The sequence below is a fragment of the Lemur catta genome, chromosome 2 (genome assembly GCF_020740605.2).
Source record: "Lemur catta isolate mLemCat1 chromosome 2, mLemCat1.pri, whole genome shotgun sequence".
In the NCBI taxonomy this organism is placed as follows: domain Eukaryota; kingdom Metazoa; phylum Chordata; class Mammalia; order Primates; family Lemuridae; genus Lemur; species Lemur catta.
The window spans coordinates 99,856,200-99,871,402 of record NC_059129.1 but is presented as its reverse complement, the minus strand read 5'-3'; the positions used below and the strand labels follow the sequence as shown (position 1 = coordinate 99,871,402).

Below are 15,203 nucleotides of genomic sequence, written 5' to 3'. Positions count from 1 at the left end.
CTGATAGTGATTATTACTTTTAAGGGAGTGAGAGTTTTGATTGTGAGGCTTAGGGGCATAGGTGGTATTCTAGTCTTAATCTTGAGTGATGGTTACAATGTTTACTTTGTAATAATTTGTTAAGCTGTACATTTATATTCTGTGTACTTTGTGTTGTATTTCCCAAGAAAAATACTTTGGTAAAATTAAAAAATGAGTAATAGAAAACTACCAAGCTTAAATCCCATACAAAGGTGTAGAATAACATATCCGTAATGAAAATATGTCAGAAAACATGCCCACAAAACAGATCAGAATGTAACCTCTATCAAAACAAGTTAAAAGACATTAAAAATACAAGACATGAAAGAACAAAATAAATCAGAATTGGAAAAACTCAGGAGAAAAGGTAAAAATAAATGAAAAAAATCATTTAGTAATGAAGACTAAACTAGCAAGAACTCAATAGCAAATAAACACAACACATAATGCTGCCTTAATAGAAATAGGATACAGGAAAAATTTTTAATTACAAAAGAAGATAAAAACAGATTTAAGAGAAAATGTCAAATATTGAAGACAAGCACAGAAGAGTGATATATGGGTAATAGTAATCCCTGAAGAGGGAAATCAAAGCAAGAGAATAGAACAGATACTAGAACAATAATTGAAGACACTCTCCTACTTTCCTGAAAATAGAATGATTTGAAACTACATATTGAGTAACCGTCTCTAAGAACATAGACCCAGAATGAGCAATACCAAGGAAAATTTATTAGTAAAAATGCCAAGGAAAATTAATTGTATTAATAGTAAAATTACTGGCATTTAAAGAGAAAGAAAAAAAATCCTTTGAGCATGTAGAAAAATGAATATGTGGCTTATAAAAGAAATAAAATTAGATTGTCATCAGATTTGACAGTAACACTTTGTGAGAAAAAAAAAGGGAGTAACATATATAAGATACTCAAGGAAAAGTGTGCCAAGAATTTTTGGTACACCAAAACTGGTGTTCAGGTATAAAGGGCACATACAAGAACTTGGGGAATATTGTTCTGATCCCTTTCTGAGGAATCTACCAGAGAATGAGCTTCTGTCAACTACAGTGACTAAGGGAGACATTTTAAGCACTGGTGGTGAATGTTAAATGTAGTTACCTGTAGAACAAAACTAAGGGAGAGTTGTCTCCCTTAGAAGGAGACAGTATAGTGTGTAACAGCCATATGCTCTGATAAAGTGAATATTGTGCAACTATTTTTTAAAAGGAGGGGGAAAATAAGGAAAGCACATGTTAAAATTATTTTAATGCTTTCATTAATCATACTGATAGTGATGAGTATTCTTATTCAGAGACTGCTGTATGTGTAATATATAATAGAACAAATGGGTATTTATGTCATATTTTAATTCTGTCATTCCATGTGTCTTTGAGGACCAGGATTCTAGGTGTGGAAGAAAGGAGATATAGCAGAAAAGAGGTTAAATAAAAGCTTTGTAGTCTCAAATTTGAATTGGAAGTATCAATATGAACTCGAAGAGGTATTTTGTATATGCATGTATGTAAAGCTATCTCTTGAAGTGTAATTGCTCACTAAAAGAATGCAGGACTTCTTGGAGAAATAGCAGATTTTGGGTCTGGAGCACAAAATGTACAAGAATAAACCTGGAGTATATTAAACAGCAAGGATGCTATCAAGGACTAATCAGGTGATGTCAAAAGATTCAGTAGTCAACTTGAAGACACTCCCAAAGATGTGACAATTTGAGCTTCAAATAATGATAATTACAATGGATTAAAGACTTTTAAATATGTTTAAATCCATGAGTTCATGATGCTGTATTTTTAAAAAGTGGTCTCTTTTGGAAGATAATAGGGACCTGATTTTATTATCTTATAAGCTGATAAAGGGAAACAAACATTTGCCCTGCCTTTCCCACATGTACTGTGTAACTGAATAAACCAATTATTATACTACTATAAATAGTATTATATATGAGGGGAGGTGTTTATAGAAGTATTCCAACTACCAAATGAAAAGCAATATAATTAGAACATCACTATTTTGAATTACCAATAAACAAAAACAGGTATTAAACACTGACAGATGCTGAGATTATAAAAAGAGCAAGAATCAGACATGATGTGCCTCCTCTAGTTTGCCATACATTATCCTTAGTTTTGCTATAAAGGGATTGAAACTGAATCTGATCCAGTCTCTAGATCCATCTGCCAAGTTGCAGAAAATACAGAGGGCAGAGCAATATGTGGAACAGCCCCCTGAATTTGCAATTAGAAACTCCAGTGGGAAACTATAGGTCAGATGGTCTGGATTCTTCCACAGATAAGTTATAAGCAAAGAGATAGAAGAGGAACCTATAATTTAAGAGACCTAAAAGATATCACATTTTCAAAATGCACAGGACTAAATTATAGTGTCTAAGGAATGCATATTTGGGCGATAAGACTTTTTTAAAATGCAAGCAGATGATTACTATAAAAATCAGGGTCACAATGACTTATGGGGGAGGAAGGGGCTTGTGTTTTGGGGGCACACAGAGCTTTTAGAGTGGCTGCTGGTTTTCTGTTTCTTTATCTGGGTGGCATCTGCCTTATAGGTGTTTACTATAGTTGTGCTTTATATTACATAAAAATGTTTTTAAAAATAAGGCTTACTTTTAAAACCTTCTAGTAATGTTGAAAGATATAAGCTAGTTCTAAATAGAAAAAATAATCCTTGAAATTTGAAAAAAATAAACAAACAAAAAACCTTTCAACATGTGACACATTCTTCCTGAGGATTCAATACTGTTTAAAGAAAAACATATTAAATGTAGGTGCTTAGAACATAATTTCCTTTTTCTCAACAGTTTCTTTTTTATATAGATATCGGAGAAAGGATGGTCACAGCTAGCTATTCATCTTGGATTATATTAATCACATATTTGATTTGGGACTTGCTGTGAAAAGCAACATGTCATTATATTCAAGTATCTCTGCAGCCCATAAACAAGAAATTATATATGATATCACTCCTAAATGTTTTAATTCCCCCCAGATTTCCAAGGTATATAAATTCTTGGTCAGTATTGCTTTTTTAAAGTGAGAAACTAGGTAAGATTATGAATGAGTTTAAAACCCTTTACTTTTTATATTTAACAGAAATTTATTTAGCACCTTTGTGTGCCATGGGGTGGATATTCAACAGTGAACAAAACACACACAGATCTCTTATGAACTTACGTTAAGGACTCAAGAAATTGCTACTCAGGACTGGATTGAGAAAACAGCTGATCTGTTATGCTCTATAAGTATCAGTACAAAAATTTCTTAGTGAGCTTCAAGTAGCTATTCTTAAGTTAGGGTGAAAATAGTCTCCTGTTAATTCTATGAAATTGGTATTACAGAAAAGAATTATAGCAGTTTTGGAGTAGAATGTTTTCTGGATGCTTAATCCTGAATAACATTAGAATTTAGCTCTCCTCTTTATTGAAATCCAGTTATTTCTTATAATTTTAAAATGTAAGGGCATCTGCATTTTAAAACCTGGGACCAGTTATTTAGGTCTTCTTACTTGAAGGGAGAGGAACTGATGATCCATATTTTAAAAATAAAATGACCATATTTTCTTCCTCTTTATAAGAGCAACTTTTCATATATTATTAATACCTAGTACTTACTGGCTGATTACTTTGAAACGCTGTCTGAGTTAAAACAGTGTTAACACTTATTAGAGATGCAAATGAAGAGATGTTGCATTTTTATATTCTGGACACATTTGAAATGGTCATTTTCTGAGGACATGTGATCTTGGGGAGTGGGAAGCATTTACCTTTGTCATCTGGGAAAGTGCTAAATTTGGGGCTTTTCTGATACTGGTGAGGCACTGAACTCTTCTCTGAATGGATTGGTTACAAGTGCATGACAGCAAGGTGACTGCTGTCTCATCTAGGGGAAATGAGGTCTATGTCTCAGGATTTTCTTAGTGACCCAAAAATTTAATCATTTTTACTAGTCTCTGATAGATGGCTTCCTATAGTTCTTGTTAAGATGAGTTGCTTAAAGTTCTCTAGAGATTAGACTGATATATGTACACATGGTGCTATTTTTTTTTTAATGCAGTTTTTCTACTCTTTCCCTCTTTTTTTTTTTTTTTTGTTTTTTTTGTCAGGTAATGAAAGCGTGGGATGCTCATGTGACAGCAGTTTGCTCTCAAGATGCCAGTGAGCTTGTAAGGAAGCTTGGGGCAGATGACGTCATTGATTACAAAGCTGGAAATGTGGAAGAGCAGCTGAAATCCTTAAAACCGTATGTATTAGAACAGTGTTCACATGGGGAAGGTGGGAGCAAGGACAGTTGACAATGCAGGTCTGACGTGGTTTGGTGGCCTTCCAGTCATGTTGGAATCTATGAAAACATTCCATGTCATTAGAAATTACTTACCTAGGTTGATTTCTGTTTTAATGCCAGATGTTAATACAACACAGTAACATAATGTGGTATGTACTGAGGAAGTTATTTTGCTTACATGGTCTTTTGCTAATTTTTAAGTTAACTTTTATTGCTGGTTTGTAAGAAGTCTGAAGACAAAATTGAAAGTGTATACCCTTCTGTGGCATCTTGGCACCACAAGAAGATTATAGAGTGTTGATGAAAATACATGATTAGCACTAAACACGCCTTCAGTCTTTTAGCTTAGTAAGGGCTTAAGAGAAGCAACATAAGTATAAATATTGGTAACGGGAGCACTGTGGATGTTCTCAGTGTGTCTGAATGCCAGGCTGTGGTTTGGCCTGAGGTACCGAACAGGAACAGATTCAGGAATTCTCTTAGGCCCTGTTGATTCTGACTGTGGCTCAGGCTTATTAATCTGATCTTCATCCAGCCAAGATCAAGCTGAAGCTGTGAGTACAACTGAGGAGTGTTTGGAATGATGTTTTACTATTTCTATTTCAAAGGTTTTTCCTTTTTTAAATTAGTTTTCAGAAGCCAGCTGAGTAGAAGTGTATTGTCAGGGGTTAAAAAAAACAGGAAAAGAAGGGAGCCCCTGTCGGACACTACCCAGCCTTTCCCAGCCAGCACCACCCACCCCAGCAGTGGTGTGGCGGTGCGCCCCGCAGCAGCCAGCCAGCCGTTACGCCTTCAGCTGTTCTTGGAGCATCTACTCCTGCCAGGCAGGATTCTAAACACCAGATAGAGTGGTGAACAAGACAGATGCCCACTTCCATGAGCTTGTTTGACAGGTTTTAGTGGTAAGTGCTCTGAAGAGAATTGATGCAGTGGAAAGGGATAGATTGGTCAGGAGGCTGTTCTAGACAGGGTGGTTACAGAAGCTCTCTTGGGGGAAGCAGCATTTGAGCAGAGGCTCCAGTGAGGAAGCCATATGAATGGGAGTGTGTGTGTGTGTGTGTGTTGTTCCCTGCTGTATCCCTCTACCTGAAACAGTTTAGTAGCAGGTAGTGGGCACTCAGTAATACTTGTTTAATTAATTATTGAGGGAATCTAGGAAAACAGTTGTTCCAGCTGGACATAACAGCTAATATAAAGCTCCTATGTCAAGAACATGCTCAGCATGTTTGATAAGTAACACTGTCCCTTACAGAGATCTTGTCAGCTACCCCTCTGCCTGTGTGTCAGGGTCTAAGCTTCTCTGGGCCCCCTAAAAGTGGGGACATGACAGTTCTCTGAAATCTGACTTCTAAGTAGTGGTAGTTTAGGTTGATCTCATATCTTCTGCTGCTTCTAGGAATAGCTGCATGAGACTGAGGCCAAGGCCTACCCATACCCTTCTATCTACCTTAAGTTTTGTACATGTCTAGAATTTGTTACTAGAGAATAGAAGAACTTGGCAGATAAAAAGGCTGGAGGACCCTCAGTCTAGCCCCCTAACTTAGTGCTGCAGTTCCCTCCTCGGCATCTCTAGCAAGTGGTCTTGTTCCTTTTGCTTGTGCTTTTCCAGTGGGGGAACTTCCTAGCTTACACATGGAGCCCATTACTTTTTTTTTTTTTTTTTTATGGTGATAGCTTTAGTTAAAATTGACTTTTATAACTCCTGCCTGGGGTTTGACCTCTGAATCTACGTAGAATAAATTTGTCCTTCCTTCCAAATAGCAGCTTTTTAGATATTTGAATCTTAGAGTTTTATATGAAGAAGTGGCTTTGAAATCCTTCAGTCCGACCCAATCATGTTATAGTTGAGAAAATGAGGGGCGGAGGATTTTTGAGTTTTCGCATGCTCAAGATCATGCCACTAATCATTCATGGGACTAGCTGTGTCTACAACCGGATCTTCAGACTTCTTTTTTAAACCTATAATACCAGGCTACCTTTAAGTTTTCTTAAAGTATCCTCATATGTTTGTTCAAAATTTGGGAATGAAGTAGAAACTTTTCTAATGAGAAGAGTAATCATCTAGTAAGGTCATTCTCCTGCATTTCATACCCTTCCATTTTTATTTGCCCTTTAGTTTAGTCTCATAAAAGACTCAAGATCCAGGCCCGGCGTGGTGGCTCACGCCTGTAATCCTAGCACTCTGGGAAGTGGAGGCGGGAGGATCGTTTGAGCTCAGGAGTTCAAGACCAGCCTGAACAAGAGCAAGACCCTGTCTCTACTAAAAATAGAAAGAAATTATATAGATAACTAAAAGTATATATAGAAAAAAATTAGCTGGGCAAGGTGGCGCATGCCTGTAGTCCCAGCTACTCGGGAGGCTGAGGCAGGAGGATTGCTTGAGCCCAGGAGTTTGAGGTTGCTGTGAGCTAGGCTGACGCCATGGCACTCTAGCCGGGCAACAGAGTGAGACTCTGTCTCAAAAAAAAAAAAAAAAAAAAAAAAAAGACTGAAGATCCACAAAGTTGACCAAAGCTGGTTTTAGAAGCTTTGATGTTTGACTTCATCCAGATGAATTTGGAAGGGAAAAAAGATTTACCGAAGAGGAATTCATCAGTTGAGTTGCTTAATTTATATTCATGCATTCTCTAAATAGATCTTTGTTTTCAAAAGTATTTAAAAGCTTCATCGGGTTTTTATCCCTTTAAGTAGAATATAGTGATTATAGCAGTTTTAGATTAGATTTGAGGAGTTGAATTATCTGTCAGTTCCTATGGATTACAGGATGACTGATTTTTTTTTTTTTTTTTGGCATGTTAGAACAGGCTGTTGATTTCTCTTTATGCATTGTCCAGATGCTGTATGTGAAACCAAAGAATAGAAAATTCCAGAAGGTGAAGAGGATGCTTCTACAAGCATTTCTGACTGTGGAGGGAATAAAAGCAAATTATTCTTCTGGTTGAAAACCTTATATACTTCTTTCAAGTACTCGTGTACACTAAAGAATACTTTGACTTGAATAATAGCTTTCCAGTTTTCGGCAAAGCTTAAGTCAGGGCTTCTCAACCTTGGCAACCTTATTTTCTCAACTATTGACATTTTGGGCTGGATAATTTTTTTGTTGTGAGGGATTATTCTGTGCATTGTAGGGAGCCCAAATCACCTTCTGTTCAGAACCACTTATTTTTAAGTCATCCTTAAAGTGTTAGGAAATGCAATGATTTTTTTTGAGATAGTCTTGCTCTGTTGCCCTGGCTAGAATGCAGTGACATCATCATAGCTCTCTGCAACCTTAAACTCCTGGGCTTAAGTGATTGGTCCTCCTGCCTCAGCCTCCCAAGTAGCTGGGACTACAGGTGCACGCCACCATGCCCAGCTAATTTTTCTATTTTTAGTAGAGATGGGCTCTCCCACTTGCTCAGGCTGGTCTTGAACTCCTGACCTCAAGCGATCCTCCTGCCTCAGCCTCCTAGAGAGCCAGGATTACAGGCATGAGCTGCCATGCCATGCCTAGAAAATGAAATGATTATATGACAAAAAAAAAATTAGTCATACTTGACTTACCTTGGAGAAAAGCCATAGATCCAGTGAGTGGGTATGTTTTTTTTCCTCTGCCAAAGCAGCCACCCCTCTGCTGGATGGTGAAGTGCAGCATGGTTTGTGAGTTCTCTGAAATAAACCCTGTAGCCGGCTGGCAATGGGAATGAAGGAGGATCAGAGCCCAGTGTAAAGACTGACAAGGATGTTTTTATTTGATTCTTCCTTTCCAGGTTTGATTTTATCCTCGATAATGTTGGTGGATCCACTGAAACATGGGCTCTAAATTATCTCAAGAAATGGTCAGGAGCCACCTATGTGACTTTGGTGACTCCTTTCCTCCTGAACATGGACCAGTTGGGCATAGCAGACGGCATGTTGCAGACAGGAGTCACCGTGGGTTCTAAGACATTAAAGGTAGGAAGAAGGATCTTGGTTGGAGGGAGCAAGCAGGCGCCTCATGCAGCTAGAAATTGGTTTGCCACCTAGCCGGCTTCTCTTCACTTGGTGGCAGCACAGCACAGTGGCTGCAAGCATGGACTCTGGAGTCACACTGACAGGGTTAAAATTCTGACCCCTACTTAGTAGCTGTGTGACCCTGTGCAATTTACTGAACATCTCTAAACCCCAAAGTCTTCACCTGTAAATGAGGCTGATAATATATCTACCTTACTGCACTGTCGTAAGGTTAAATGAGATAATCCATGTGAAGAACTTGGTACAATGCCTAGTACACAAAAAGCTCTTATTAAATGTTAGCTCTTATTAGTACCTATTATTATCTCTCTTGATTGCATCTGATACACCATCTGCCTCCTTCTTGACTGGGGCTTTAGACCTTCAGAGTTCTGTGGGCATTTTTTTGAATTTCAAAAACCTGAAGGAAATTGTACTCTTACCTCAGTGAGGCTGTGTAAGGCTAGTAGAGCATCATGCCTTTGCTGGAATCATATCAGCGTGTCCTAACACTGCGTATCCCATGTGAGTTTGAAACTCTAGCTATTGATGGCATTATGGGACCTTCTGGGACTTGGTTAGTCAGCCCAACTCTGTTAACAGGGCTGCTGTTACCAGGGCCGTATGGAGCCATCTCACCCTAATCGAACACATCTGGTGAGTGGTGGGCTCTGGAGACTAGCACAAACCAGCCCTGGTTACAGGCCTAATAGCAGAGCTCGAGAGTCTGCTCTCTACTCAACATGCTAGCGTGTTGTCATCACAGGGGGGACAGAGGCTTGTAAAATTTCATGTTATAAACTGTTAGTAATTATAGAATCTTGGTTTAAAATCTAAATTAGTATGAAGTGCAATATGATAGTAAAAAAAAGATAAATTCTATTTTTTTTAATTAGACAAAATACTTCAAACTCAGGAAAAAGGCAGTAGAAAGTTCCTCAGTGGTTAAAAAGGTTGTGAGTCATTGTGTTGATCCAGCCAGCAATGACCCATGTATGTCAGATGACTGACTTGGTAATTATCTTTAGCATCTTTATTCTAGAAATTAATTTGGGACATTTTGGGGAGTGAAATTTAGGACTTTGGTGTCTTGAATTCTGTGTACCAACTAAATACATAGGAGTGGTAATGAAGAGCTATGACGGAGGAGACCACAACTCAATTCTTAACGAAATATATGTGGATCATAGAGACGGACAAACCAAGCCCTGCTCTCTGGTGCTCTTTATTTGCATTTGATTCAGTCGGCAGCCAGAAGCAGTGTCCAAAGGAATCTTAGCTGTCCTTTGTCTCTTCTTTCTCTCTCCACAAAACCCAGACATTCCAGTGCTTTAAAATACAAGTTTAAGTTTTCTATAGGATCTCACAATTTGTACTTCAGTGAGGCCTCTTACAAGTTAACCTTCAGAGTTGTCCTCTGAGAGTGAAACAGTCACAGCTCTCTGCATTTTCTCTTTTCCCCTTACTTGAAAGATGATAGTGGAAATCTCATGTGAAAACCTTTTAAGTAGTTTCTGATGCCTTTCTGTGAGTGTGCACAGTTAAAGCCTCATTGGCATGCTTCCGACTCTCCTGCCTGCTTTCATTTACTTTCTCTCCTAGAATGGTCAGGGGAAAAAACACACAGACCCCTTGGAGCAGAATATAAAAATTTTGCTATTGCAGACCAAGAGTGTCACTTTACAGAGCAACATGCTGTGAAGAATTATAGATGTGGTGGTGGAGACCATTCTGTAATACCCTAAACAATCACCAGAATGTTATAATTGTAGTCTATGAGGCCAGACCTTAGGGAGAAGTATTTGAACAGGTCTTCTCTGACTGTCATTAATTGCGTCCACGGTGAACCTGGGAAATTCTCAGTGCTTCTGGTATGTAGCTATGCAAGCCTGCAAACAGCTTTTATTTATTTATTTTTTTTTTAAGTTAGTTGCCTAGACTAGTGCATCATAACCTCTTTCATGTTATTACACACATAGAAATTGGTAGTATTTGAATAGCACATTTAGGTTGCTGTATCTGGAGACTTCTGCCAGCCGAGGTTCAGAGGGCTGAGGGGAGTCAGTAGCTCGTCACACCTATTCTAGAATAAGCTAGACTGTTTACAGTCTAATGGTGACTCCTTTTACTCACAGTTTTTCTGGGTTAGTGATGATCTTTGCCTAGGCAACAGCTTAGTTTCTTCTTTCTTTCCACATTCTTAAACTCTGATTTGGTATCCTCCCAGTCTTTCTTCTATAAGCTTTACCTTCAGCACTGGACAGATATTTACTGAACACTTTTTATGCATCAGGTATTTTATATACATTCTCCTTTAATCCTTCCAACAACCCTATAAGCTAGGTGGCGGTACCACCATTCTGCAGGCCAGGAGATGGGCTGAAAAAGATAGCTTGACTGAAATAACGTAACTAGCGAGTGCCTGAGCTAAGGTGGCGAGGGTGTGCCATTATACTTGCCAGCCTCCTACTGAGGGATTATGAGGCCGAGGGTGAGCTCAGTGGAAAAGAAGTCTAATCTCACCTAGTGGCTGTGGGTGGGTGTGGGGAGGGTAGCCCTATGGTACTGGCTGGCCCGGTAGTACCTTGGGTAGCTCCCATCTGATGAAGTTGGTTGGGCAGGTCATTGAGGTGTCATGGAGAACCTCAACTCATTTGTTGTTTCGATAGTGGCCCACCTTACCTTGACATAAAGAGTAAGTTACAAGTGGTATGGCGGCAGAGTGCTCAGGAACCCTCTTGGTGTATGAGTCTTGCTCATCTTCCTTTGGAGAAGTTTTGTTCTGTAACAGACTGGATGGCTTGGTATTTGCTGTAACTGTAGAGAAAGATCCAGCTGTGATACATGAGGAACTTTACAGTTGGTTTTGCCTTTAAAGCTGCCTATTCTTGTCAGAGGCAGAAAAAAATTTCGTGATTAGGTTCCATGTCTAAGATAATATTTTGATGCCTATTGCCCCCAGAGCATTCTTGGATTTGGTAAAAATCTCTTTTCTGGTGCCTCTGGGTTGTTTTCAAACCCTAGTGGGGAAAACCTAGAGGTCTCAGCCCTGATTCTGCCTAGGGAAGAAATCCAGTGTGTAAGACTATTTAGACTATCATTTTAAGGAAAGCTGTCCTGTGCTTACCTTCTTGTCAGTCACAGCTTGGAGAAGCAGCCTGAGTTGACAGGGATATGTGTGGCTCATTTATTTATTTATTAAATCATTTATGGGGCATCTACTCCCAGTCATTGTGCTGAGATGCCGGGCATACAACTTTCTGTGTCGGCATGAAATGGGAAATTGGTTTGTCTGTCTTAGTCACCCAGACAGTGCTTTTCCCTAAATCTGCATCTAGTCAGCCTTAAACCTTTTTCATATTTGACATGTTTTGTTTTCTTTTTTTTAGCATTTCTGGCAAGGAGTCCATTATCGCTGGGCCTTTTTCATGGCCAGTGGTCCATGTCTAGATGAAATTGCAGAACTGGTGGATGCGGGAAAGGTATGTGCATCTGGAAACCTTTGTGTGGCTATAACACCTCTTGTAGACCTGCCCACCAAGGCTAGTCAATTGGACCTCTCCAAAGGTAGGCTTGGCCAGTATATATGTTGCCTCACATGGCCAAGTTTAAATGCCGTATCTTTGGTTTTATCTCCATGGGAATCGTAGACATAGACTGCTACATCTGAAAAAGAACTTACCCCATCTAGTCCAACCCCCTTGGTTTAATAGATGAAGAGGCAGGCCCAGGCAGGTTATTTGATTTTCCCAAAGACACGTGGTTAGATGTGGCAGAGCTGGGATTTACTCTGGGCTGCTGATATTTTGGAAATGGTTCTGAACAGATGGCACCATGAAGGCAATGTCTGCACAGAGGTGAGAACACACTTGCGAGTTAACAGTAGAACTGCCCTGGAGCTTCTGTAGTCTGAGGGCGAGGCTGCTCTGGAGGTCAGCAGGTTTCCACATGAGCAAGGGAACAAACACTGTGAAACCTAAATCTTAGCATGGCTGGATGAGAAGTCAGGTCCCCAGGTCTCCTGATTCCCAGGCTAACGTACGTCTGAGGAGCTCATTGGCCAGGGTGTGGGTGAGGACCAATGGAGATTTGGGTGGAGACAACTGGTTGGTGTCCTCTGATTGCTGCTGTCTGTCTCGCAGGAGGGGACTGTTGCTTATCATCTGCTCATCCTTTTTTTGGGGTGTCAAAAGGCCTTCAGGTTTCCTGGGGGTCGAAAGGTTCCTCTGTTACCACCTGCTTATTTGGGTTCTTACATGGTCTTAACCGCCCTGCCATCCCATCTCTGGAGGAATAATCCAGAAGGTGAACTCATATTCTGGTGCTGATGTATGTGATTTTGTTGAGAGATTATAGGGAGTTATAGAATGGAGAACCTTGTGCACCTTAGAGGGTTGTATGAGATCATAGATACAATGATCCTCATTTTACCCACGAGAAAACTGGCTCACAGAGAAAAAGGAGCCTGCTCAGGCTTGCAGAAGTGGAACCAGAACTCACGCTCTCTGACTCCGAGCCCCGTGCTTTTCCTTCTCCACCATTAGCTGCATTCTTAGTGCTGGGAGCTGAGTTGGGACTTCAGTGTACATCATCTTGTCCTTGTCGCTTTGCAGGGGGCAGAGAAAGGGGTTGGAGCAAGCCAGTGTTGCCATCGCATGAGCCATGCTGAAACACCTGGACAGAGGCCCTGGAGGTGGGCTTTCTTCTGCTTGCCCCCTGCCCCTTGCTGGTGTATTTTATCTTTCCAGTTCAATTTTGGAAAGGTGGTTTTTAGGAACTACTGGCTGCTTTTTGTGCTTTTAGGACTTTTATTCTATTACAGCCAAGGAACTACTAACATAGAGGATGGCCTGTTACTATTTCCCAAATTTTTTTGTTCCAAGTTTGCATGCTTTTTCTTGGACATCCAAGTCCTTTGTGGGGACAGGGGCCCAGTGTTGTTGTGACTGTGTAAGTGCCTCTTCGTAGGGTTCCCCCACACCCCACCAGGATGCCTATTTCTAGGAAGAAGGGAATGAACCGTCACCAAATAGGTAAGTGCTTCACTTGGCTGCAGCCCCATTATCAGAGAGGCCACTGTCCTCCAGAAGTACACCACGAGATTGTGCCTGTCGTGGTACCTGCCCCAGGCTGTCCACATGCTTACCATTGTTCTTTTGTATTCAAAATACTGTAGCCCTCTTTCTCTACATGGAAGTTACTATTTACCCAACAGAGATGAGAGGTGACTTGTATATATCTACCTATTAAATTTGGCAGATAACTGGCATAATGGCTAAAAGAGGACATGGTATAAAAAAAGATATCCTTGAAGTGTCCTCACAAGAGAGTGAATGAGGAAATGTTCTTTTTGCCTTTGATTTTCCTCTCTTCTGCTCAGGCTGTTTGGGTTTGGGAGTCATTTCTAACCAATTCTGGGACAGTGCAAGTTGGTAGGTGACACTGGATGCCATGGTGAAGTCATCTGTCTTGTCCCATCCCGGCTTCTGTGTGGATGTGGGCGGTCATTGCCTGTCTACGCCGGGAAATTAGAAAGAATAACACAACTGATCTACTTACATGTTATGTGGTTAGTAGAGATTTGTTAAATTGGATGAGAACATTTAAATTCTTCCAAGCTTTGGCTGAGTGCTTTATGAATCTAATTAGCAGGTAGCTGATAGAAGAACAATAGTTGTGTTTTGACAGTATAAAGCTGTGAAACAATAGAGCCAAATCTTTTAAAATTCTTTTAAGTTTTTGAATAAATACATTCACAAGGTTAAAAATCCTAAAGATAGGAAAAGTTATTTCAAAAAATCTTCCTTTGACTGCTGTTCCTTAGTCACTGAAATTCTGCCTGTCAGACACAACCAGTGTTACCAGTTTCTTGGATATTCCAAAGATGTTCTATCAAAACAGGCAAAAATATATATTTTTCCCTCTCTCTCTTCCTTCCTAACACAAATGGGTAATATAGTCTTCTGCAACTTGCTTTTTTTTTTTTTAACAGCATATCTTGAACTTTGTTTCATGTCAGGATATAAAAATCTTTCTCATTCTTTTTTTGGAAACAGCTACGTAGTATTCCATTGCATGGATATGCCATCATTTGTTTAATTTTAATCTTTTGCAGATAATGCTTCAGTGGATAACCCAGTATTTGTGTTTAGTACCTAATTGTGAATATATCCATTTCTATTCATGGACATGGAATTGCTGAGTCAAAAAGTATATGCAGGCCAGGCTTGGTGGCTCATGCTTGTAATTCTAGCACTTAGGGAGGCCAAGGTGAGAGGATTGCTTGATGCCAAGAGACCAGCCTGAGCAACATAGCGAGACCCCCATCTCTACAAAAAATAAAAGAATTAGCTGGGTGTGATGGCACACTCCTCTAGTCCCAGCTACTTGGGAGGCTGAGGCAGGAGACTCGCTTGAGCCCAGGCGTTGGAGGTTGCAGTGAGCTATGATGATACCACTGCTCTGTAGCCCAGGCAAGAGAGTGAGACCCTATCTCAAAAAAAATGTATGTGCCTTTATAATTTTGATAGGTATAAAATAGCCAGCTTTTGAAAATCTAGTTTGTGTATTTAGTGTCAGGAATTCTTCTTGTGGCCTACCTTCTAGGCCCCTTCTCTCTTTATTTACCCATTGTCTTACCCTCTGGCCTGTTTTACCTCATTAGAGACTTGGTACTAGGAATGTGAAGATCTGGCACTGGTCACTTGTGACTTAAAACTATCCTGATAAAAATAGAATCTGAGCTGGCTGGGTGTGGTGGCGGGCACCTGTGATCCCAGCTGCTGGGGAGGCTGAGGCTGGAGGATCATTTGAGCCCAGGAGTTGAAGACCAGCCTGGGCAACGTTGCCTCATCTCAGGAAAAAAAAAAAAAAAAGGAAAAAGAAATAGAATCTAGACTAATGA

At 40.0% G+C, this 15,203-nt stretch overlaps 1 protein-coding gene across 2 annotated transcripts in view; it reads left to right on the top strand.

The window, feature by feature from the left end:
- RTN4IP1 (reticulon 4 interacting protein 1) overlaps nt 1-15,203 on the top strand; it is a 48,345-nt gene that overhangs the window by 26,809 nt on the left and 6,333 nt on the right. For both annotated transcript variants that reach the window (XM_045544110.1, XM_045544111.1), the window contains exons 6-8: nt 4,149-4,285; nt 8,077-8,260; nt 11,689-11,781. In XM_045544110.1, coding sequence (XP_045400066.1) covers nt 4,149-4,285; nt 8,077-8,260; nt 11,689-11,781 — 414 coding nt within the window. The remainder of the gene's footprint in view (nt 1-4,148; nt 4,286-8,076; nt 8,261-11,688; nt 11,782-15,203) is intronic.